This window comes from Haliotis rubra, unplaced genomic scaffold (genome assembly GCF_003918875.1).
Source record: "Haliotis rubra isolate DU_JTF1 unplaced genomic scaffold, ASM391887v1 Scf485, whole genome shotgun sequence".
Classification (NCBI taxonomy): Eukaryota; Metazoa; Mollusca; class Gastropoda; order Lepetellida; family Haliotidae; genus Haliotis; species Haliotis rubra.
The window spans coordinates 213,783-240,810 of record NW_025767174.1 but is presented as its reverse complement, the minus strand read 5'-3'; the positions used below and the strand labels follow the sequence as shown (position 1 = coordinate 240,810).

General features: G+C 41.9%; 1 protein-coding gene across 1 annotated transcript in view; it reads right to left on the bottom strand.

Annotated features, from left to right (window-relative positions):
• LOC124291188 (sorting nexin-13-like) overlaps positions 1 to 27,028 on the bottom strand; it is a 63,091-nt gene that overhangs the window by 21,165 nt on the left and 14,898 nt on the right. The window contains 15 exon segments of the mRNA XM_046728122.1: positions 7,006 to 7,110; positions 7,879 to 8,016; positions 8,718 to 8,773; positions 9,111 to 9,198; positions 11,068 to 11,183; positions 12,013 to 12,154; positions 12,757 to 12,840; positions 14,905 to 14,993; positions 15,972 to 16,076; positions 16,854 to 16,969; positions 17,239 to 17,360; positions 17,855 to 17,882; positions 17,884 to 17,942; positions 18,444 to 18,543; positions 22,293 to 22,408. Coding sequence (XP_046584078.1) covers positions 7,006 to 7,110; positions 7,879 to 8,016; positions 8,718 to 8,773; positions 9,111 to 9,198; positions 11,068 to 11,183; positions 12,013 to 12,154; positions 12,757 to 12,840; positions 14,905 to 14,993; positions 15,972 to 16,076; positions 16,854 to 16,969; positions 17,239 to 17,360; positions 17,855 to 17,882; positions 17,884 to 17,942; positions 18,444 to 18,543; positions 22,293 to 22,408 — 1,464 coding nt within the window.

The following is a 27,028-nucleotide window of genomic DNA, read 5'->3' as shown; positions in this document are numbered from 1 at the left end:
TAGGATCTGGTACACCTGTAGCAAGAGAGATATGTTAGGATCTGGTACAACTGTAGCAAGAGAAAGAAACATGTAATTTTTAGAGTAAAATTGATATTTTATACTTATCCTGACTCATGCTCTTTTGCTTGTCTTCTTCTTCTTGCGAACATAGTGGAACACTTGTATCTCCTTATTTGAAGCTCCCTTCAAAATAAAATCACTAATTGGTACTCACCACGAGTTGCTCCCCTTTGTCTCCCCTGGCGGGAAAGGTGTCGCCACCCTCTGGCCATGTGCTCCACTCTCTCCTGATTTAGCGAGCCCAACACTTGAATTTACAGGGAAATCCAAAGTGTTATGTGGGGAGGATGGGAGGGCTAACCTCATGAGTCAGGATAAGTATAAAATATCAATTTTACTCTAAAAATTACATATTTTTCCTTATCCTGACTCATGCTCTTTGCTTGTAGCATCCCTACGGAGATGAGGTGGGTAACAGAATACTTTGGATTTATAATTAGTGATTTTGTATAGATATACTGTAATATCTCCTCACGGAACTTCATGAAGTCTTAGATTTAGGATGTTTCCTGTATAAAGAAACCATAGGTTATATAAAGCCATTAAAGGGGAATTACATTATGAATATATTGAACAATACATATAAATTATATATATATATATAGGTGACTCTGATAGAGGCACTGAAATTGACTATACCAAAGTATATGCTTAAGGTTGAATACTTAAGCTGAACATATATACATAGCCCTAAAACTCCGTAGAGTTATAAGCTAGATGAGTATGTATAAAATACATATTAATCTTGTGAGGATAATATTTTAACGCCTACGAGGGACTGTCAGTTGCTGAGCTGAGGACCAGTGGTCGAAATGGTGAATGCCAGAGACATCTTCTGTAGTGATGTCTCTTAGGTAGTGATTAGCAAATACCATGTTAGATTTCCAATAGCATCCTTCCATAATCGTGTTCAAGGAACAGTTACCGTGTAGGGCGAGGGTAGAGGCCAGTGCCCTGATCTCATGTGGATTTGATGCTGTTGGTGGGTCCAAGCCTGCTGCCTTGTAGGCACGGAGAATGACAGTCCTTATCCAAATAGATATTGTGGTCCGTGACACTTCTGTTTGATTCAGAGGGCTGATAAGGGGATGAATAAACGCTTGAGAAATCTTCTCCTTGTTTTGGATCGTCAGTGAAATAAACTTTGAGCTCTTACCGACACAGTGATAGGTCTTGTGTATCTTGTGATCCGAGAATAGAGGATAGCTACGGGATGTGGAATAATCTGTCTGGTTGACCTGGCAGTTGATTTTTGGCGATGAAATCCCATCTTAATCCAGAGGGCTGTGTTATGATTGTCATCAAACTGTATCCTCTCAGAATCCAGAGCGTGAATTTCAGACATTCTTGCTGCTGTGGCTAGCTTATAGCAGAAACAGTGTTTTCTGTGAGAGAAATTCAAAGTTTGTCGATTCCAAGGTTCATAGACCTCACTCGTGAGGTGTTGTAACACTACATTCAGATCCCAAGCTGGAAGCGTGGAACTTCCGCTTTTGGTCCTCCAATCGAAAGCTCGTGAGTAAGGCCAGTAACTCTGGAGATCTTGTCAATTTGACACCCGCTCTCATGGTGATTACAGAACTAAGCCGCAAGATATGTTGATATCGTTGAACCTTTTAAATGTTTGTTTTGGCGTAGGTAACACAAATAGTCTGCCACTTGAGGTTGTGAAGCCTCTCTTGCTGTAAACCCTTTCTTTGTTGCATAATTTTCGAAACTGTGCCACTTGTCGTCGTTACAAGTTACGAAGTTGAGTAACGTGAAGGCAAAGCGTGACTGCTTTTGCCGCCCTGGCAGAATATCCTCTCTTGTTTAAACACATTTGTATACAGTCCATAACGTAGTAGTTGGAACATTGCTGGGTTTCCGTGCACTTGTTTGGTGTGAGGATGAATTAACAGGTTTGGCGCCGCTTTGGGTAGCTCCAGTGTTGGTTGACCGATTTCTTGAATTAGTATGGAAACCACGCGTTCTGGCCGCCAGTAGGGCGACCAAAGTGAGTTGTAGGCTCTGTGTTTGTCTGATTTTCTGTAATACTTGAGGTATTATTGCTGGCGGCGGAAACGCGCACGCATTGAGGCCTTCCATGATAGACTTAGAATCCGTTGCCCAAGCTTGGGGGTCTGGGACTGGTGACACCTAATGTCGGTAGCTGATTGTTGAATCAGCGTGCTTAATAGGTCTATTAGCGCGCTCCTAATTGCTTGGTTATCTGTGCAAAAATTTCCTGTTGATCATCCACTCTGTCGGTGATGGTAGATGAGGCCGAGAGAGAGCCGCCTGCTAGTATATTTCTGGCTCGGGGAATGTGCACTGCTCTGACATGTAGATTTAGATCTTGTATTAAATCGAACAGTTGAAAGCTTAGGTTCAAAAGGTTCATCGATCTCGTTGAGCCTTGCTTGTTTATGTAGAACGCCACTGTCGAATTGTCTGTATGGATCATTAGGCCAGCATTTTGTAGGAATGTGCTCCAATGTAGAATGGCGTTGATTACAGCTTTCATTTCTAGACTGTTTATATGGAGTTTGCATTCTTGCTGATTCCATAACCCTGATATCGTGTGGTTGGTGAGATGAGCTCCCCAACCTTGGAGTGACGCTCTACATACAGATGGGTTTTGTATTCCTGCTCTGCTAAACAAATCCCTTCGCAGACATTCGATTTCTTGGTCCACCATAGTAGATGCGGTCTGAGATGTTTCGTAGACTGAATGGTTGTACATCGTTGAGATGTGCGTTGATGAGGACCTGTAGGGGACGTAACTGTAATCTGCCTGTGACAGTCATGTCTTGGGCTGATGTGAGAAGACCTAGTAGGCTCTGCCATTGTCGCAGTGGTAACGAGAGAGTAGAGCTGGTGGAATGGTCTGCTGTATCTTGAGCCAACGGTCTTCTGGTACCATAATACGGTTGCGATTTGTGATGAATCGAATACCTAGGAACTGCAGGTCTTGCGATGGTACTAGGTCCGACTTTATGTAAGTTTACTAACCAACCTAGTTGTGTTAGTAGCTTTATGATGTAATTTAACTGTAGTTTGAGACGCAGTGGATCTTGATCTACTTGTATCCCGGTCGTCGAGGTAAAACGCACTCGCGTAGCCTTTGACGATGTAGAAATTTGATAATCGGTTTCGTTATCCTCGTGAATAGCCAGGGGCTGATGATATTCAATGGGAGTACTTTCCACTGGTAATGTAGCCCTTCTAGAGTAAATCGTAGGTATTTCCTGGAATCGGGATGAATGGGGATGTGCAGGTAGGCATCCTGTAGATCTATGCTGCCCATGTAGTCCATAGGATCTAATCATCTGGCGTAACTGAGGTAAATGTATCATGCGAAACTTCTGGTGGTTCGCGTAGATAGTTCTTGTTGAAAAAGCTCATGTTGTAGATGAGTCTGTATTTCTCCGTGGAGTTTTTCTTGGGAACTAGGAAAACTGGGGAGTAGAAACCTGGTTCGGACGCTTGCTTGATCTATTACTTCTATGGCCTGTTTGGATAGGAGTGATGAAACAGCCTCTCTTATCTTTGGTAGTTGTTAGCAGCTTGTAAATCGAACTTGGGGGTTTGATTGTCAGCGGAGGCTTGGCCTGTAGAGGGATCTGAAATCCGTGTTGAAGAATGTTGGAGACGTAAGGGTCTTGCAATATTCCCCAGTTTTCCCAGTGTAGTTGGAGGCGCCCACCCACTTGAGCTGGCTGTACTGGAACGGCTGGGGTGGAAGACTCCAGTCGTTCCAACCTGTGTTTCAGCGTCTATAATTGCGGGAACCTCTGGGTGTCCTGCCTCTTCCTGATCCTCCTCTATAGTTGCCATATGGGCGTGAAAAGAATCTTTACCTCTAGAGCTGGCTATCTTCCTGTCTCTTCCTCTTTGTAGGCCCGTGAACTTAGATCTGCCTGAGTATCTTTGTGAAGTCTGACGAATGACGCTGGCTAGTGTGTCCATCGATCTAATCATAAGGACTTCCCTGGAATCCTTAGAGACTTCCTTGGCGACTTTGTCGTCGATCTCCGTCAAAGATGGATGTTGTCGACCACGGGCTGTATAAAGTGGGGCTGTAAAGTTCTCCCCTAATTACAGGAGGCGCAGGAGGCCTTGACGACGAGCTAAGGTCAGTGCTGCTGAAACAGATGTAAGATGATCCGTTAAAAACTGCTGATCTTTCTTTTGCATAAGTAAGGCAGAATAAATCATTCTATCATCTTCCGTCGTGGAATCCCGGAATCTAGTAATAAGAGTCTCATTGATCGTCCTAGATCTATTTAACCCAAAGAACATACGTCTCCTCGCCATGGTTTCTATATGAGCCAACTTGCGATCATCCATCTTGTAAATCTTGTTCTTTACATCGCTGATGATCTTATAGTTCTCATCGATGTCCTGGGCCTTGTAGAAGGAGTCCATGTTATGCGTGGAGAACTTCTTGGCTTGAAAGTTGGGCAGATGTGGTATCTGAACTTTCGTAGCTTTCTGGAAAGCTGCATCTAGATTCTGTGGCACTGCCGCTTAATCGGGTCGATCGGGGTAGAGTGATTGCATCTGGATCATCTTCCTTCATCAAATACGTCTCTGCGCCTGTATTGCCACTTTTAGATGGTGATGTGAGATCTAGGTTATTGACCATCCAATACCGTATCTCTGCATCAGAAAATATGATTCCTCCATCATCCTCAAAACCATCATCATCAACAAATTGTAGATGCTCTTTGGGACTGCATGTAGCTGTCTGTATATCTGATGAGGTTTGTGGCGATCGATCTAGTTGACTTGTCGCGCTCTATGTGGAGATCTGACGGGTGATCGGCCTGGTGATGAACGAAGTGGAGATCGTCTATGGGATGATCTTCGGAGACTTGTGTTGATAGCTTAGCGGGCTCTTCGCAGTCCCTCGATGTTCTTCTAGATGATGAGGATCTGGAATCATATGTCCTTCGCGAATGCCTTCGCTGAAGCTTCATTTCGTCCGGTCCGGGGATCGATGATATGACCTTCGCGAAGGCCTCCGTGATGTCTGATGGTCTGAGTCCATATCTAGAGATGAAATCGAAGATGGTGATGATCTCTCCCGCCGCTGAAGGCTGTACATCTAGGTCCTTCGTCCAAGGTGGTGCGGGACTTCGCTTCGCGAAGGTGACATCGCCTTGGCTGCTACGCTTGACGGGGGTGCCTCTGGGGTGCTGTCACGTTGGAGCCTTCGCTGGCTTCGGACTGCTTGGCGCAGTTTGTAGTGGTCCTCCATGATGTTCATAAACTGCCGCATCATGTCTTCTGGGATGATCTGTGACGAAGTCGCCGGGCGCCTTTTCTGCGATGGGGTTCACATCAATGACGCCTGACGCCGGTGTAGAGGCATCAGGCTGCATGGTGATCTCTGCAGAAGTCACAGTCGCTGACACCGGTCAGCTTCTTCTGCCGTAAGTCGGGGATGATTATCGGCTGATCATCGTAGAGGCCCAATTCTGCTGCTGGAGCGATCTCGGCTGAGAAAGTTCTTGCTGTCTTCGTGATTTCCCTTTGGAAGTCTGCGCTGCCCTGGGTGTCCCTCAATCTGCGTTGAGGCGACGATGAGGCCCTCTTAGACTTGGTCTGCAATGGCCGGGATGTCTGGGAGGCCGGTCGTTTCTTTGAGGTAACGGATCATGCCCCACGTTCCTCTGCCGCAGGGGTCTCTAGCAGAACACCAGACGGGAGAGGGTCGACGCTAGCAGCTGACTGGATGGAATATCTGGACTCTCTGCCATGTTTTGCCCTTGTTTGCGTGATCTATCTGCAGCACGCCTTAAGACATAAAGTAGATATTTATTAAATGCAGAATGAGATAAATTAATGCAGTAACTGCAACGCGGAATTAAACGCATGCACGGGCGAGAACAACTAGGGCATATTACATGTGGATCGGAGGCAGAAAACGTAATCTACAAATCGCACAGATTTTCATCAACGTAAAGCTAGCTGAACAATCACGAATACACGTGAATAAACAGTAGAAATACGATAATTAATCAATACAAATAGTAAAGGATACTAGCTATACCTCTATAGTAACCTATGAGAGGTAAAAACTAAGAGATTATCAAAGGATATGGTGTGTAAGGAGACACAAGGCGCTCTCACATCCTGCTCACTGGGCGAAGAAGGAGAGAGTGCAGCACATGGCCAGAGGGTGGCGACACCTTTCCCGCCAGGGGAGACAAAGGGGAGCAACTCGTGGTGAGTACCAATTAGTGATTTTATTTTGAAGGGAGCTTCAAATAAGGAGATACAAGTGTTCCACTATGTTCGCAAGAAGAAGAAGACAAGCAAAAGAGCATGAGTCAGGATAAGGAAAAATATGTAGGATTTGGTACACCTGTAGCAAGAGAGATATGTTAGGATCTGGTACACCTGTAGCAAGAGAGATATGTTAGGATCTGGTACACCTGTAGCAAGAGAGAGCAACATGTAGGATTTGGTACACCTGTAGCAAGAGAGATGTGTTAGGATCTGGTACACCTGTAGCAAGAGAGATATGTTAGGATCTGGTACACCTGTAGCAAGAGAGAGCAACATGTAGGATTTGGTACACCTGTAGCAAGAGAGATGTGTTAGGATCTGGTACACCTGTAGCAAGAGAGAGCAACATGTAGGATTTGGTACACCTGTAGCAAGAGAGATATGTTAGGATCTGGTACACCTGTAGCAAGAGAGAGCAACATGTAGGATTTGGTACACCTGTAGCAAGAGAGAGAAATATGTAGGATCTGGAACACCTGTAGCAAGAGAGATATGTTAGGATCTGGTACACCTGTTGTGTGAGAGAGAGAGACATGTTGGTTCTGGTACACCTGTACCCAAATGGATGTTTGAGTGAGGATTTAAATAACTTAAAATTATTTTAAAATGCCTCTTATCAGGATAGCCTTGGTCTACTCCAGACAGCTGACATTATTTGCTTACCCGAGCTTGCACAGTGTCGAACACATCCTCCGACAGCATCTTGCTCTTGATGTTGTTGATGGTTCTCTTGCTGATGTCTGATTCGACCTTAATCCTGGAGCTGGCCTGGAACAATCAACACTTACATGTCACACCAGTGAGTGTGCGAGTTAATATTTAGCGTCACATTGGCAGTATTTCAGCCATATTATGATGAGAACAATTTATGTATTAAAGATCAAGTCATGTCAAAGGGGACTTACATTACCTCACGATACTTTTAAAATTTCAGACAATCAATGTCGCATGTAAATCTAAAATCAGAGATGTTGATATTATCAGAAGTGTATTACCTCGTCAGACAAATATTGATCACATATTATTAACTTATCTGACAAATACTGATCACATGTTATTACCTTGTCAGACAAATACTGATCATATATTATCATAGCTGTACAACCATGTCAGACAACTATTGATAACGTTATTACCTTGTCAGATAAATAATGATCGTATATGATCACAGCTGTATTACCTTGTCAGACAAATATTGATCACGTTATTACCTTGTCAGACAAATATTGATCACGTTATTACCTTGTCAGACAAATACTGATCATATATTATCACAGCTGTATTTCCTTGTCAGACAAATATTGATCACGTTATTACCTTGTCAGACAAATACCGATCATGTTATTACCTTGTCAAACAGATACTGATAATTTTATTACCTTGTCAGACAAATACTGATCATGTTATTACCTTGTCAGACAAATACTGATCATGTTATTACCTTGTCAGACAAATATTGATCACGTTTTTACCTTGTCAGACAAATACTGATCATATTATTACCTTGTCAGACAAATACTGATCACATGTTATTACCTTGTCAGACAAGTACTGATCGTAGATGATCATTGCTGCTCTGCGTAGTGACTCCAGGTCTGGTTCTGCTGCTTTGCAGTTCTCGTTTTTCAACTTGTGGGCTTCTCTGATCTGCTGTTCAGCTGCCGCCCGGAAACCCTAATACACAGACCAAGGCTATCATCACAGGTGCTACAAAGAGGATGTCTTGGACGAAGATGAGTTTCCATCACACTGAACAAACTGTGTCCTATTACCATAATGGGATGCCCTAAGATCTATATATTTAGCAGTAGTGAGAGATATGATCTAATTTTAAAAGGACCGCAACGACATTAAAAAAGCCATCCTTTACAAATTACAATTTGTATCTAAGTGTCTTAGGTAAACAAAAGCCGTTGTTCATCTCACAGTTAGGACACCTTGTAGGATGAAATGAAACTGATAATGTGACCATGCTTTTTGCGTGGATTTAGTTATCATTATTCACATTATTACTGCATTATTATGTTAAGATGAAAATGAAGCAGAGAGGGTTCGGGTGATCCTGGCACAGTCAGGCTGGTAAGGCTCATCATCAGCACAGGGCCCTTGCCCCCTCTACACGCACCCAGACAGCGAATAGGATTTCTCCCATGAGACCCTGCCTAGTCGAACCAACCAAGAACTTTCTGGAGAATATGAAGGCTCCCAACACTGCAGCCTTCTGCATTACCCAGAGTGTCAGAAGGGCTGTGCTCCCGCTGGAGAACCCGAGCACTCTCCTGATCTGGGCCAAGAGATCAGGAGGTACCGAACCAAGGGATTATTATTATTATTATTACATACTAGTTCACATGTCAATTACTGAGAGTACTTACTTCCACGTTTAAGTAGAAATATAAATACTGCTGCCCCCCTTTACAGGTCATGAATTCTGCAAATAAAAAGATGTATTTTCATAAGAAAAAATGTTTCTATTTTTGTTAGTGTTGGTGTGAGTGAGTGAGTTTAGTTTTACGCCGCACTCAGCAACATTCCAGCTATATGGTGGCGGTCTGTACATAATCAAGTCCGGACCACACAATACAGTGATCAACAGCATGAGCATCGATCTTTGCAATTGGGAACCGTTGACATGTGTCAACCAAGTCAGCAAGCCTGACCACCCGTTAGTTGCCTCTTACAAGATTTCCTAGGACAAACAGCCACTAATCCAATCCATTACAGGCAGAACAGCAGGAGATATTTACATTCCAAAGCAGGAAACTGACCAATGAAAGACTGAAGAGCAATGTTGTTGGCCATAATGTCGTCCAGACTCAGTATATACAAGTTGTGGTACTTCAGAAAGTCAGGACCCTGCAACAGGAGCAGTTTACATTATATCAGGGATGGCTGAAAAGATGATAATCAAGAATAGCGTCGATAGGAAAATAATAAAAGATTATCGATGTGAAAATAGTGTACATTAAATCTGTAACAATTCACTCGCATATTTGGTGAATCGAACTGTAACCCTTCATGAATTCAATTCGTTATTCGTGGTCACCAGGGCCTAGATTTTCGAAGCTCTCTTAGCGCTAAGATAGTCAGTAAGTGCCATTCATTAACATTAACTTACGACTATCTTAGAGCTAAGAGAGCTTCGAAAATCTAGGCCCAGAACCGAATATTAACGAATACTTACAATTTTTTAAAGGGAGCATGTTTTACTTGAACCCTCATGTCCTTTTTCAAAGTGAGATATGGAGTTATGGAATATGTACTAGCCTTGCAGTAGCACAAGTCATGTTAGTTTTCCAAGGCCACACATGGTACTGTCATCTATAACTATTACATACCAAATTTGAGTGTCATGAAATCACTGGTTATTGCTGTGACAAATTAACACTGTCAACATGGGCGTTCCATACTGAACATCAATCACTTAACTACAATATTGTATTCGTGAATAATTATTCATATTTGTTACCCAATATTCATGATATGTATCATATTGCCACATAGTGTATTCGTTGCAGCCCTAGTGTACACAAACTATTGTGATAGAATAAAGTTTTAATTTACCCATATAATATACAAAGTTAACTTTTCAATCATGGCCTAGTTCTAAATAATGTTTCGGATGATGTTTTGTTAGTTACCATGCACAGACATGTCTCCACTCACCAGTGATGTGAAATATATTCATTTCTTTCACACAGTTTTTGGCCTTTTTGCTCAAAGTTACTTCTCAGATAATTATTGATCGTTATTTAGTTAATGATTATCATGGGCTAGTTCTAAATAATGTTTCGGATGATGTTTAGTTAGTTACCATGCACAGACATGTCTCCACTCACCAGTGATGTGAAATATATTCATTTCTTTCACACAGTTTTTGGCCTTTTTGCTCAAAGTTACTTCACAGATAATTACTGATCGTTATTTAGTTAATGATTATCAATATTTATGATCTATAGCGATAGATAGCCCTACATTATACTATTATCTATAAAGCTACAACTGTTTCAAAGCATTTAAATTTGGCATTTTAATGTGAGCTAAAAATATCAAAACCATGGTTACCATGGCTACAGGCCCCGATTTCCCGAAACAAGCTTAAATTTTACTCAAATTTCAAACTGAGTTTGACAATTTGAAACAGCTGTATTTTTAACTCAACTGCTTTTTTTAAATAAAAAAAGCCCAAACAACTTAAGTAATCTATCCACCAAACTCAAATTGTCTACTAAGTTTGAGTTTAATATTGATTTCAGTTTATTCTGGGAAATGCATTTTCCTGCGTTTTCTCAAATTTGAGTAAAAACTCAGACTTAAGTTTGTTTCGAGAAATCGGGGCCTGATCAGACAGTCATAACTTGAGTGCTCTTTGATGCCATTTATGGGACTGACAGTCGTTCAGAACATATTTTAATTGCAGCCCAATTCCATAATTGAATCCATGCATCACAAAACGAGTAATGATGGATTTGAGGGAAACTTATTGATAACTAAAAAAAGACTGACAAGGTTCTGAAGCACAGGTTCTGACCTATGAAGATATAGTGGTGGCCTAGTATATAATCTGATCAGAATTCTGTGAGAACTTTTAGACACACTACATCTGGGATAATTCATGCGATGTTTCACATCCATAAGACTTGTACTTCGGGAGGAGATGTTGAAAAACAGTAACTGAAGGGTGCTCAATAGTGTGTAAACAGAACTTGCAGAATAACTGTATACCTCATCTTCTGGTAGAATGTCTGGCTCTGTTGGTCCATCCTGTAACCGCTTCTTGCGAGCCTCACATGTGTCCCGCACAAACACTAAACTGTTCAAGTTCTGCTTAATAATAGCATCTGAAACAGAGGCAGATGTGATGGTCAATACATTCATGTTAAAGAAGTGAGTGAGTGAGTGAGTGAGTGAGTGAGTGACTGAGTTTGGTTTTACGCCACTTTAAGCAATATTCCAGCAACATCACGGCAGGGGACACCAGAAATGGGCTTCACACATTGTGCCCAGGAGTGAACCGGGAGTGACTTTAGGTTTAACCATTAGGCTACCCCACACTCAGTGAGTGAGTGAGTGACTTTAGGTTTAAGCCACACTCAGCAATATTCCAGCTATATGGCGGTGATCTGTAAATAATCGTGTCTGGACCAGACAATCCAGTGATCAACAGTATGAGCATCGATCTACACAATTGGGATATGAAGTGTCCACCAAGTCAGTGAGTCAGACCACCCAATCCTGCTAGTCACCTCTTATGACAAGCATGGGTTACTGAAAACCAATTCTAACACGGATCTTCACGGGTGTTAAAGACGAGAGGTGAAAATGGACGTAATGTACTGTTAAAACATGTTGCACTTCAAACGTAACGTGTGTGTGAGTGCTAGTTTTTGTCTGTGTGTGTCTTGGACTAATCCTGTTTTTATGGAGCTCATATTTATCAGTTGTGCCCAAGGGAGCCAACTCTGCACAGCCTATTGTGGCACATCAGACGACGACCAACTGTGCCTCCTATAAGTTAATTAGTTGCACCAAAAGTAGACAGACATGCTGACTACGCCTCATTCAGACTTTTCACTGGACTTGTACACTCAAAATGTCAAATGAACTCGCAAGACATTTACAATACTTCAAACGTTGTAATACCTCCATGGTGGAGTACTAAGCACTCACCATCACTGCCCCCAGTATCCTTAGATCGCCACTTGGCTATCTCAGACTCTATAATGTCCTTCACAGCGTCAAGTTCAGCCTCGGTATCACTTGTCTTTATCACAGTCAGAAATGTCTCCTTAGTAAAGGATGGTTCACGGCACTGGAGGATAAACAAACAAATAATTGATACAATGCAAAGCATACAAGTCATTTCCAATTTCAAGCCATGTTTTATCATGTTGTAAAGGATCAGTGGATTCAAGTGGGGATATGGTGTATTAAGAATCGGTTAAAAATAATTCCATGAGTATATATTCCACATTCTAAAACAAACGTAGGCACCATTCCACCTTTGTTACTTTGAGTGAGTATGGTTTTATGCTGCTCTTGGTAATATTCTAGCAATGTCAACCAAAGTGGGTGGGGAACTGAACCTGGGTTTCTGGTGTCATGAGCGAATACTCTAACCACTAGACTATCACACCACCCATACGCTACTTTCATTGGGTCGTATATAGAGTTCCTCTGCTGGTGCCAGTGAAACTGTAATCCATGACTGTTAAACATTTATTCTGTTTCATCTGTTTCTCATTACAGCTTGTTTTGGCTTTTTAAAACTTTTTCCATGGAAACAAAATTCATACATGAATTGTTAGAAGGAAAATCTTGCTCAAGTTTTCAGACCTGACTATTACAATGTTTGGCACTAAACTATGAACTGGGACACAGTTATACTCCAGTGGGATTAATGTCATTACTCACCAGCCATGCGATATATTGGTTGATATAGTCTGGATCTGACAAGAGATCTATTGTCGGCATAAAAACACCATTGACTAAAACTTCCTGAAAAAAAGAGAAGAAAAAACACTATGAAGAGGAGACCTGGATTAGATGTGTGCAAATTCAGGCTGTGTGTGCACCTGTGTCCATCAAGTGTGTGAATGCCTGTGTCTGTTCATGCGTGTGTAGGTCTGCATCAGTCATGAGTGTGCATGCCTGTGTCCATCATGTGTGTGAATGCCTGTGTCCGTCATGTGTGTGCATGCCTGTGTCCATCATGTGTGTGTGTATGCCTGTGTCCATCATGTGTGAATGCCTGTATCCGTTATGTGTGTGCATGCCTGTGTACGTTATGTGTGTGAATGCCTGTGTCCGTCATGTGTGTGAATTCCTGTGTACGTTATGTGTGTGCATGCCTGTGTCCATCATGTGTGCATGCCAATGTCATGTGTGCATGCCTGTGTCCATCATGTGTGTGCATGCCTGTGTCCATCATGTGTGTGAATGCCTGTGTCCATCATGTGTGTGAATGCCTGTGTCCATCATGTGTGTGAATGCCTGTGTCCATCATGTGTGTGAATGCCTGTGTCCGTCATCATGTGTGTGAATGCCTGTGCCTGTCCATGCCTGTGTCCATGTGTGTGAATGCCTGTGTCCATCATATGTGTGTGCCTGTGTGCCTGTGTCCATCATGTGTGTGAATGCCTGTGTCCATCATGTGTGTGCATGCCTGTGTCCATCATGTGTGAATGCCTGTGTCCATCTGTCATGTGTGTGCCTGTGCATGCCTGTGTCCATCATGTGTGTGCATGCTGTGTCCATCATGTGTCCGTCCATCATGTGTGAATGCCTGCGTCCATCATGTGTGTGAATGCCTGTGTCCATCATGTGTGTGAATGCCTGTGTCCATCATGTGTGTGAATGCCTGTGTCCATCATGTGTGTGCATGCCTGTGTCCATCATGTGTGTGCATGCCTTGTACTTTTTGTAGTCATAGGCTTCTCGACTAGCATGAATCGTGAATGAGTGAGCGAGTTTAGTTTTACGCCGGTTGTGGCAATGGCATCATTCCTCTAGCCCCCGTCCCCCTGTTGTTACAAGCCACTATAGTACCTCTTGCCCCTCGCCTGGCTGTTCTGTTAGCTGTACTCACTTCCCTGTTAGGTTAGCTCGTTAGGTTAGGTGTGGGTTGTGAATAGATGACTACCGGTACTTGGTATAGATAATAGAGAATCATGGATCACTGATCAGGAGGAAATGTTCATTAAGCAGTTGATGGTTGTGAGAAGGAAGGAAGCATATTTGTTTTGTCAATTATTAGCAACAATGATCATCTAATGATCAATAATGATCACTGAGCTGTGATTCTCTATACCAAGTGCCGGTAGTCACCTACTCACAACACCTGACCTAACGAGTTAATTAATAGTAGCAGTTAATCCAGTTACAGGGGAGTGAGTACAGCTGAGTAATACGGTGAGTAATAATTATCAGCTTGTAACAACAGGAGGCTAGGGGGACGAGGGCTAGAGGGGTGTAGTCGTGGCACTATTCCAGCAATATCACGGCGGACACCAGACATGGGCTTCACACACTGTACACATGTGGGGAATTGAACCGGGTGAACGCTTTAACCACTAGGCTCCCCCCCCCCCCATGAATCATGAAGGCTATAGGATATTTGCGGATGTTGAATGAGCAGTGTAGAATGTATCTGCTGACCAATATGTCTCTGAAGGATCATTACGATCAAGTTACTTAAATTTCTCCCCAATCTTGCATAAAGAAACCAAAAACTCAAGATTGTGTGAAATGTGTTCCTGTAACTATGTAGAAAATGAGTACCACATTTTACTGATTTGTACTGCCTATGATGATCTAAGTAAACGTTTTATCCCTGTCGATGTTTTCACCCATCCAACCTTGTGTAAATTTAATCGACTGATGAGTAATGCTACTCCTCTGGTTTTAAGACATCTTGCCTTATTTATCTTCTATGCTAACAATCGTTGTCGCTACAGCTTGAAGGCTGCCAATGTATAATGCTGTACCATGTGCCGATGGCCTACATTCACATGAAATAAAGACTAAGCTATATGTATACAAATTGTCAGACAGATCACTTACCCTAACTACATATCTAAAGGGTTTGTTGTAGAAATCTTCTTTTGGTAAAAGTAGGAATAAAATAACTTCAATCAGGTCTTGTAGATATTCTGGAAGACAGAACAACAATTTTAACCATGATATAGATATAAATAGAGGGCTAATTGTGTTATTTTCACAACTGCAATCATATCACACCCACTGTAAGGCTTATATGTATCTTTTGACAAGGGAAACCATGCCAATTCATGCTTGTCACAGCAGTACACAAAGCATGGGATCTAGACTACCAGTTGTCGGACTTTCATTTTAGTGAGTGAGTGAGTGAGCTTAGTTTTACGCTGCTCTCAGTAATATTCCAGCTATATGGTGTAAATAATCGAGTCTGGACCAGACAATCCAGTGATCAACAGCATGAGCACCGATCTACGCAATTGGGAACCGATGACATGTGTCAAACAAGTCAGCGAGTCTGACCACCCTACCCTGTTAGTCGCCTCTTATGACAAGCATGGGTTACTGAAGATCAATTCTAACCCGGACCTTCATGGGTTCCATTTTAGTGGAAGTCTCAGTGGTTGAACCGGAAGGATCTGCAGTGAATATTGTTTCATCATACTCTTTGTGAGCATAGTTGTTTTGCAGTCTGTTTGTTTGTTGTTAAATGCAATATTCCAGCTATATAGCTGTGGTTTGGACCAGACAATCCAGTGATCAACATGAACATCGTTCTACACAATCAGGATACGACGACATGTGTCAACCAAGTCAGTGAGTCTGACCACCTGATCCTGTTAGTGGCCTCTTACGACAGGCATGGATTACTGAAGACCAATTCTAACCTGGATCTTTAACTGTCTGTTTTGCAGTCTGAGAATACACTTGTATACCACTGTTTTGAAACTGATGGGGCCTACATAAATGCTTCAAATCATCCAAGATTCACAACGGCAAAACTATGACTGAAGAATTATGCAGGGAACAAGCGCTTACTTGAGACAACACATCTAAGTTCGACACAACAGTGTTGCACTGTAAAGTGAGTATGGGTCAGGCTGACAAGTAGTTAACTGAGAAATCATACTTACGTCTTTCTGCCTCTGGGGATAAACATACAAGATCACGACTCATGTTGTTTTCCATATTAACCTCCAGGTCAAAGAAAATATTTTCAAGATCAGCTGTTTCTCGTTCTGAAATGGAATCATGACATAGGTAATAGATTTTAGGGTAGAAAGTTCTAGTTTTGAATGAAAGTGATACCCATCATGAATGGCATATTCCAAAGTTGGTTTGTCAAGTAATCTGGAGTGAGTGAGTGAGTTGGGTTTTTCAACGCTTTTAGCAATATTCAAGTAATATCATGGCAGGGGACACCAGAAATGGGCTTCACACATAGTACCCATGCGGGGAATTGAAACCAGGTCTTCGGCGTGATGAGCGAATGCTTTAACCACTAGGCTATCCCACCAGCCCCAAGTAATCTGGATAAGCAGGAACAATTATCGAGATCTAAACACTGGGCAGACTTAATCTTCCCCAATACGATAGCTCCATGGATTGAGTGAGTGAGTAAGTCGGGTTTGATGCTGCTTCTAGCTACATCATGGTGAAGGGACACAAGAAATGGGTTTCACATATTACACTCATTATGAGGAACTAAACCACAGCATGGTAATAGAATACTTTACCCACATAGTAAACAAGGCAATAACATTTCTAAAACACATAAAACTGAGATAAAGGTGCTGTATCTGGCTGCAGTGACAATGGCCATGAAGGGAGCTCCACACATGCCTACAGTGCAGGTCCTATTTCCACAATTTCATTAAAATCAGATAAATTTTCCAGTTCGTCTGGCAAGAGGCAATTAGTTTGCACTCCCAGATCCATGTACATCCTCTAAGCAGTGACTGCCTGTTACTGTAGCAGCTGCTGCTGCTGCATCATTGTCCACAGCTCGGACTCACCTTCTTTAGGAAGCCTCGCCTTCTTGTCCACAGCTTGCCGGTACAGGCGGATGTGTGATGCAAAGTCGTCAACAAGCCGCCTGGTGAAGTGGGGCATCCAGTCTATCTCCTTTGCTCTGAAAATGGCACAATGTTCTTACTAAAATGGTTAGCATGGGTTTGTAAGCAGAGTGTGATAACATAACATGGCAACTTTAATTTCAGTTCCGAAGATCGAATCTAGTAAAATCAATTAAGCTCTGCTAATTGACTTACAACATCCTACTGGAAATTATACTTAAAAGCAGGTTTGACTTTTAGGGAATGGACTTTATAAGCCATTTATAAGGGTGTGATAGCATAATACTAGCTTTCAGGGCATAATTTTGGACAATCATGTACCGACCTGTTGGAGAAGGTGATGATAGCCTTCTGGGCACACTGTCGGACATCCAAGGGGAAGCGGTCGTGATCACTGAGCTGTCGGTACCAGGTCTTGATGTAGTCTCGGATGGTGTGGTCCAACACCTGCATATAAAGAGACATTAACACAGGCCAACTATGTCAGAGCAGACAGTAAATAATGGAATCTGGGTTGGACAATCCAGTGATTAATATCATGAGCATCAATCCATGTCATCGACATACAATGCTACATCTTCAAGCAAACTGGTGGGGTAGCCCAGTGGTTCAAGTGTTTTCTCATCACACTGAAAACCTGGGTTTCATGCACAGGTACAAATATGAAAAGCCATTTCTGGTGTCCCCTCATGGTGGACTTGCCAAACTCAGAAACATCATGGAGCAGAATTCAAGTTCATTATTTCATGCACAGGTTTCCATGACAATGAAACAAGGAGAATTTATGAATTTTCATATCAAATTTGATAAAAGGTCCAACTAACAATAAACATTTGCAACATTAAGTACTTAAAATGCCTATTATACTTAACTGATTGAAAATACTTGTCTTAACTAGGGCAACTGACAAGAACGCAATTCGTTTATTATCGACTACCTACCTCTTGGAGGGCATCGTCGATGATGCTGGCCTGTCATTCTTTTGTCAAAGTTTTTCAACTTTGTGGTCTGCTCCATCCTTGCTTTTATCTGAAAAGTTTTCAAAGATTTTCTCTAATCTGAAAACTTTAATCTAACCTTATCTGGTAAATGGCTTCTTGCTGGGTCCAATTCTAACCCCCAGCAGGGGACTGTGGCTTAACTAGGGATGACTATTTGGGCTATTTTCACTATTGAGAATGTATTGCTATAGCAGCCCACACTATTTAATAGTACTGTGGTAGTAATAAAATACAGCATGATAATCATCTTAATTTTATAAAAATGAATAAAGTATTGCTGACAATCTCAAAGTCTGCCACTTCCCTTCCTGTTGCTCTACAAACTAAAGGGAAGTAACTCTTATCTGAACATGCTGAAGTTAATCATTGCTCATCCACACACAGACAGTGTGCAGTGAGCAGAATTTTTGTTTTATCTGAAACGAATGGCAACTATTGAAACTATCAATTATACTGCATTCTACTGACAATACTTCAATACTATCCAAAATCTTCTGGAGATTTTTTCCAGGTAGGCATGATAGTTTACCTTCTGCACAGCTCTCTGTGGCCTCCGGACACCAGTGACTGTGTCGTCCAGATCTTCCTGGGACATCACCTTGCCATAGGAGTAGATGATCACCATACTCCTGTAGACATAGCATTAGCATTAGACCATGGTCCCTGTTCCATAATAGCATTAGACCAGGCCATTGTTCCACAATACCAATAGACCAGGCCCCTGTTACACAATAGCAATAGACCAGGCCATTGTTCCACAATACCAATAGACCAGGCCCCTGTTACACAATAGCAATAGACCAGGACCCTGTTCCACATAAGCATTACACCAGGCCCCTGTTACACAATAGCATTAAACCAGGACCCTGTTCCACAACAGCATTAGACCAGGACCCTGTTACACAATAGCATTAAACCAGGCCATTGTTCCACAATAGCATTAGACCAGGCCCCTGTTCCACAATAGCATTAGACCAGGACCCTGTTCCACAATAGCATTAGACCAGGCCCCTGTTCCACAATAGCATTAGACCAGGACCCTGTTCCACAATAGCATTAGACCATGGACCCTGTTCCACAATAGCATTAGACCAGGACCCTGTTCCACAATAGCATTAGACCAGGACCCTGTTCCACAATAGCATTAGACCAGGACCCTGTTCCACAACAGCATTAGACCATGGTCCTGTTCCACAATAGCATTAGACCAGGACCCTGTTCCACAAAAGCATTAGACCATGGTCCTGTTCCACAATAGCATTAGACCAGGACCCTGTTCCACAATAGCATTAGACCAGGACCCTGTTCCACAATAGCATTAGACCAGGACCCTGTTCCACAATAGCATTAGACCAGGACCCTGTTCAACAGCAGCATTAGACAAGGACCCTGTTCCACAATAGCATTAGACCAGGACCCTGTTCCACACCATAGCATTAGACCAGGACCCTGTTCCACAACAGCATTAGACCAGGGTCCTGTTCCACAATAGCATTAGACCAGGATCCTGTTCCACAATAGCATTAGACCAGGACCCTGTTCCACAATAGCATTAGACCAGGACCCTGTTCCACAATAGCATTAGACCAGGACCCTGTTCCACAATAGCATTAGACCAGGACCCTGTTCCACAGCAGCATTAGACCAGGACCCTGTTCCACAAGTAGCATTAGACCAGGACCCTGTTCACACATTAGCATTAGTAGCATTAGCATTAGACAAGGACCCTGTTCCACAATAGCATTAGACCAGGACCCTGTTCCACAATAGCATTAGACAAGGACCCTGTTCCACAATAGCATTAGACCAGGACCATGGACCAGGACCCTGTTCCACAATAGCATTAGACAAGGACCCTGTTCCACAGTAGCATTAGACCAAGGACCCTGTTCCACAATAGCATTAGACCAGGACCCTGTTCCACAATAGCATTAGACCAGGACCCTGTTCCCTAGCATTAGACCAGGACCCTGTTCCACACAGTAGCATTAGACCATGGTCCTGTTCCACAATAGCATTAGACAAGGGTCCTGTTCCACAATAGCATTAGACCAGGACCCTGTTCCACAATAGCATTAGACCAGGACCCTGTTCCACTCCACAGTAGCATTAGACCATGGACCCTGTTCCACAGTAGCATTAGACCAGGATCCTGTTCCACAACAGCATTAGACCATGGTCCTGTTCCACAATAGCATTAGACCAGGACCCTGTTCCACAATAGCATTAGACCATGGACCCTGTTCCACAATAGCATTAGACCAGGACCCTGTTCCACAACAGCATTAGACAAGGACCCTGTTCCACAATAGCATTAGACCAGGACCCTGTTCCACAGCAGCATTAGACCAGGACCCTGTTCCACAATAGCATTAGACCATGGTCCTGTTCCACAATAGCATTAGACAAGGACCCTGTTCCACAATAGCATTAGACCATGGACCCTGTTCCACAATAGCATTAGACCAGGACCCTGTTCCACAAATAGCATTAGACCATGGTCCTGTTCCACAATTAGCATTAGACCAGGACCCTGTTCCACAATAGCATTAGACCATGGTCCTGTTCCACAATAGCATTAGACCAGGACCCCCTGTTCCACATAGCATTAGACCAGGACCCTGTTCCACAATAGCATTAGACCAGGACCCTGTTCCCACAATAGACCAGGACCAGGGACCCTGTTCACAGCAGCATTAGGACCAGGATCCTGTTCCACAATAGCATTAGACCAGGACCCTGTTCCACAATAGCATTAGACCATGGTCCTGTTCCACAATAGCATTAGACAAGGACCCTGTTCCACAATAGCATTAGACCATGGTCCTGTTCCACAATAGCATTAGACCAGGACCCTGTTCCACAATAGCATTAGACCAGGACCCTGTTCCACAATAGCATTAGACCAGGACCCTGTTCCACAGTAGCATTAGACCAGGACCCTGTTCCACAATAGCATTAGACAAGGACCCTGTTCCACAGCAGCATTAGACAAGGATCCTGTTCCACAATAGCATTAGACCACCCTGTTCCACAATAGCATTAGACCAGGACCCTGTTCCACAGCAGCATTAGACAAGGACCCTGTTCCACAATAGCATTAGACCAGGACCCTGTTCCACAGTAGCATTAGACCAGGACCCTGTTCCACAGCAGCATTAGACCATGGACCCTGGGTCCTGTTCCACAGCAGCATTAGACCAAGGACCCTGTTCCACAGCAGCATTAGACAAGGATCCTGTTCCACAGTAGCATTAGACAAGGACCCTGTTCCACAGCAGCATTAGACCAGGACCCTGTTCCACAGCAGCATTAGACAAGGATCCTGTTCCACAATAGCATTAGACAAGGACCCTGTTCCACAGCAGCATTAGACCAGGACCCTGTTCCACAATAGCATTAGCATTAGACAGGAGGACCCTGTTCCACAGCAGCATTAGACAAGGATCCTGTTCCACAATAGCATTAGACAAGGACCCTGTTCCACAGCAGCATTAGACCAGGACCCTGTTCCACAGCAGCATTAGACCAGGACCCTGTTCCACAGTAGCATTAGACAAGGACCCTGTTCCACAATAGCATTAGACCAGGACCCTGTTCCACAATAGCATTAGACAAGGACCCTGTTCCACAATAGCATTAGACAAGGACCCTGTTCCACAATAGCATTAGACCATGGTCCTGTTCCACAATAGTATTAGACCAGGACTTCTGTTCCACAATAGTTCTTGCACACGATAGAATCACGTAAAGAAAGAGGAAAATTGTAAAGTACATCAATTATGTATGCATTAATATACCTTCAAAACAAGATAACAGTAATCTTTGACATATATGAATATGAAAAACTTCCCCACATTGTTTTTGCTATCCTAAACAACTTGTATGACACATTGTATACAGGGAAGTGGTCACAAACAGTAGACTTTTTTTTATTCCAGGATCAGCTGCTGATATCTAAACTTCTTAATTTCAATTTGACTTGTCACTTAGTAAACCTCTCAACTATCAGTACTTTGCAAGCAAATTTTAATGCATATTCATCAGTATTCCTTTTAGTACAAGAATCTTTAGATGAACCCAGACCCTTATCAATACTGCTATAATATCAACATTAACACAAGCATTCAAGTTCAGGAAATCACACGGGAAAGTCTGTTGCCTATTTTATTATAACCCTGATATACACCAATCAATGTCAAAACATATATTAAATTAATGGATGTCAACTTCTGTATATTCTGTATAATGATGAGCATGACGTTTTGTGGTATGTACATAATATTATATATGCCATTCAAAGGTTTTGAATTTCTAGTTCTTACTCTGTCCATATTGACTAATTCTGAACTAGATAAGGAAGTGTTGTGTGACTTACCCTGCTGCCACAGCCAGGGCGTAGATGGCAAACAGCAGCCCGAAGCTGCCAAACGACACCAGAAACAGTCCTGCAGCCAGTGTCAGCCATATCCAGCTGCTTTCCAACATCATCATCTGAAACATTGACAGTCAAACTCATTGTCTGTAACAACACTTAACATCATCATCTGTAACAACACTCAACATCATCCTCTGTAACAAGTCATACTCATCATCTGTAACAACACAACATCATCATCTGTAACACAACATCATCATCTGTAACAACACTCAACATCATCATCTGTAACAACACTCAACATCATCTGTAACAACACTCAACATCATCATCTGTAACATTGACACTCAACATCATCATCTGTAACATTGACACTCAACATCATCTGTAACAACACTCAACATCATCATCTGTAACAACACTCAACATCATCATCTGTAACATTGACACTCAACATCATCTGTAACATTGACACTCAACATCATCATCTGTAACAAGTCAACATCATCATCTGTAACACAACATCGTCATCTGTAACATTGACACTCAACATCATCATCTGTAACAACACTCAACATCATCATCTGTAACAACACTCAACATCATCATCTGTAACATTGACACTCAACATCATCTTCTGTAACATTGACACTCAACATCATCATCTGTAACAACACTCAACATCATCATCTGTAACAACACATCGTCATCTGTTACACAACATCATCATCTGTAACATTGACACTCCTCAACATCATCATTTGTAACACCACTCAACATCATCTGTAACAACACTCAACATCATCATCTGCAACATTGACACTCAACATCATCATCTGTAACATTGACACTCAACATCATCATCTGTAACAACACTCAACATCATCATCTGTAACATTGACGTCAACATCATCATCTGTAACAACACTCAACATCATCATCTGTAACAACAGTGAAACTCATCATCTGTAACAACACTCAACATCATCATCTGTAACAACACTCAACATCATCATCTGTAGGGGCCGTGGGGTAGCCTAATGGTTAAAGCGTTGGATCGTCACGCTGAAGACCCGGGTTCGAATCCCCACATGGGTACAATGTGTGAACCCCATTTCTGGTGTCCCCTGCCGTGATGTTGCTGGAATATTGCTAAAAGCGGCGTAAAACCAAACTCAGTCAGTCAGTCATCATCTGTAACAACACTCAACATCATCATCTGTAACATTGACACTCAACATCATCATCTGTAACAACACCCAACATCATCATCTGTAACATTGACACTCAACATCATCTGTAACATTGACACTCAACATCATCTGTAACAACACTCAACATCATCATCTGTAACATTGACACTCAACATCATCTGTAACATTGACACTCAACATCATCATCTGTAACAACACTCAACATCATCATCTGTAACATTGACACTCAACATCATCTGTAACAACACTCAACATCATCATCTGTAACAACACTCAACATCATCATCTGTAACATTGACACTCAACATCATCATCTGTAACATTGACACTCAACATCATCATCTGTAACAACACTCAACATCATCATCTGTAACAACACTCAACATCATCATCTGTAACATTGACACTCAACATCATCATCTGTAACAACACTCAACATCATCATCTGTAACATTGACACTCAACATCATCATCTGTAACAACACTCAACATCATCATCTGTAACATTGACACTCAACATCATCATCTGTAACAACACTCAACATCATCATCTGTAACAACACTCATCATCATCTGTAACATTGACACTCAACATCATCATCTGTAACAACACTCAACATCATCATCTGTAACAACACTCAACATCATCATCTGTAACAACACTCAACATCATCATCTGTAACATTGACACTCAACATCATCATCTGTAACATTGACACTCAACATCATCATCTGTAACAACACTCAACATCATCATCTGTAACATTGACACTCAACATCATCATCTGTAACAACACTCAACATCATCATCTGTAACATTGACACTCAACATCATCATCTGTAACAACACTCAACATCATCATCTGTAACAACACTCATCATCATCTGTAACCACTCAACATCATCTGTAACACCACTCAACATCATTGTAACAACACTCAACATCATCATCTGTAACATTGACACTCAACATCATCTGTAACATTGACACTCAACATCATCATCTGTAAAAACACTCAACATCATCTGTAACAACAGTCAACATCATCTGTAACATTGACGCCAACATCATCTGTAACAACACTCAACATCATCTGCAGATGACACTCAACATCATCATCTGTAACAACACTCAACATCATCATCTGTAACAACACCCAACATCATCATCTGTAACAACACTCAACATCATCATCTGTAACAACACTCAACATCATCATCTGTAACATTGACACTCAACATCATCTGTAACAACACTCAACATCATCATCTGTAACAACACTCAACATCATCATCTGTAACAACACTCAACATCATCATCTGTAACATTGACACTCAACATCATCTGTAACAACACTCAACATCATCATTCGTAACATTGACACTCAACATCATCATCTGTAACAACACTCAACATCATCATCTAAAATGACTGTTAAACTCATTGTCTGTAACAACACTCAACATCATCATCTAAAATGACTGTTAAACTCATTGTCTGTAACAACACTCAACATCATCATCTAAAATGACTGTTAAACTCATTGTCTGTAACAACACTCAACATCATGAAGTGAGTTATGATAGAAGCCTCGTGAACGGTACATTCGACTACCCAGCAGAGACACCTGATTGGATAAAAAGCCAGCAAAGGGCCGAGCATCCAGGGTACTTGTGGAGATTTATTGGAACATATACCCTGGAGATTATCAAGGATGTCTATTACCATACAAACAGCATATTTCTGGGCACATTTGGAGCTGTTTACGACTAACAAAATCTCAACAGCTGCAACTAATACAATATAATGTGAACATGATATGTTTCTTGAAATATGTGGTGACAAATAGGGATGTGTATACGTGAATTCTTTGTTCAATATCAAGAAATTATAGATCCAAGTAAAAATGCTCCTTGAAAAAATATTTTGATTTTTGTGATTCAATAATGAATTCATGAAAGAATATGGTTCAATTGACTGAATCTTAACAGGACTAGTAAATACAGTAAATACTAACATTCTGTCTTTTAGGACTGATCATGATTTGCAAGACCTATTTTGCTTATTGAAAAAAAGTAGCTTATCACACCCACTGATCCCAGAATGATCGAGTGAGTGAGAGTGAGTGAGTGAGTGAGTGAGTGAGTGAGTGAGTGGATTGTTGTTTAACGCCGCACTCATCAATATTCCAGCTATATGGCAGTGATCAGTAAATAATTGAGTCTTGACCAGACAATCCAGTGATTAACAGCATGAGCATCAAGCTACACAACTGGGATACAATGACATATGTCAACTAAGTCAGCGAGCCTAACCACTTGATCCCATTAGTTGCCTCTTACTTCCTTCAGAGACAAGCCAGGAGGTCTGGCGACCCATAACTTAACTAGCTGACAATGCCCACCCAGAAATTTGTAAATAATTGCTAGAGTACAAAATGCTGTTTCAGTACTCAAAATTTTGCTTATCTGCAGTCATATATGGTAGGTAATGGTAATCATTACCATTTGTCTCAGGGAAGTTAGATATTAATGTTTTCTTCAGATATAACAAAACCTATCCCTACAAAAACGTTACCAAATGAGTGAGTGAGTGAGTGAGTTTACACTGCTTTAAGCAATATTCCAACAATATCACAGCAGGGACACCAGAAATGGGCTTCACACATTGTACCCATGTGGGGAATCGAACATAAGTCTTTGGTGTGACGATGGAACACTTTAACCACTAGGCTACACCACAGCCCACCAAATAAATGATGTACTGTGAGCAATGGTTCAGTGGGCAGGCAGCTATTTGGAATATTCAAGTCAAGTCCATACAAAAAGCAACATTACCATTACTTGATGAATTGTTGGACCCACCTGAGTCATTCAACTAATACCTGCAACCGTGCACCTGACTTTGTAGGCAGTAGGCACAGCTATTGAGGCAACGAAAATCAATAAAATCAATAGGAGCTCCTTAATGATCTGCAGTTACATAGTTGAGCGAATTCATATCTTCAATTATTAGTTGGAATAACTGGCCTGGTTTAGTTAATCTTATTGATAGTGGTTACAGTAAACATGGTAACAGTAAACTCTATTGAAGCAAAAATATAAACAAATATTATCTGACATTAACAGTGTGCCAGGCCTTAACCATGCGAGCCACGCTCACCAAATCAATTCCACACTGGCCTAAATACAGTTACTGTCTTTCAAAGTCAATCACATGCATATTTTGTTTTTCATGTCTCATGGAGGAATATTCCAGTTTCTTGATGGTGGCCTGTAAATAATCGGGCCTGGACTAGGCAATCCAGTGAGTGACATCTACGCCTTTAGAGCAACATGACAAGTCAGAGCGCCTGGCAACCCTATCAGTTTTGTCACCTTGTATAACAGGTGTTGTTGCTAAGGACCTATTCTGCCCCGAAATTCACTTGGGTCGAAACATAAGAGAAAAACTCATAATTTATGGTAACAATATTGCTTAGGGTGAGATTTCATTGTTGTTGAATCTCAGCTCAAGGGACA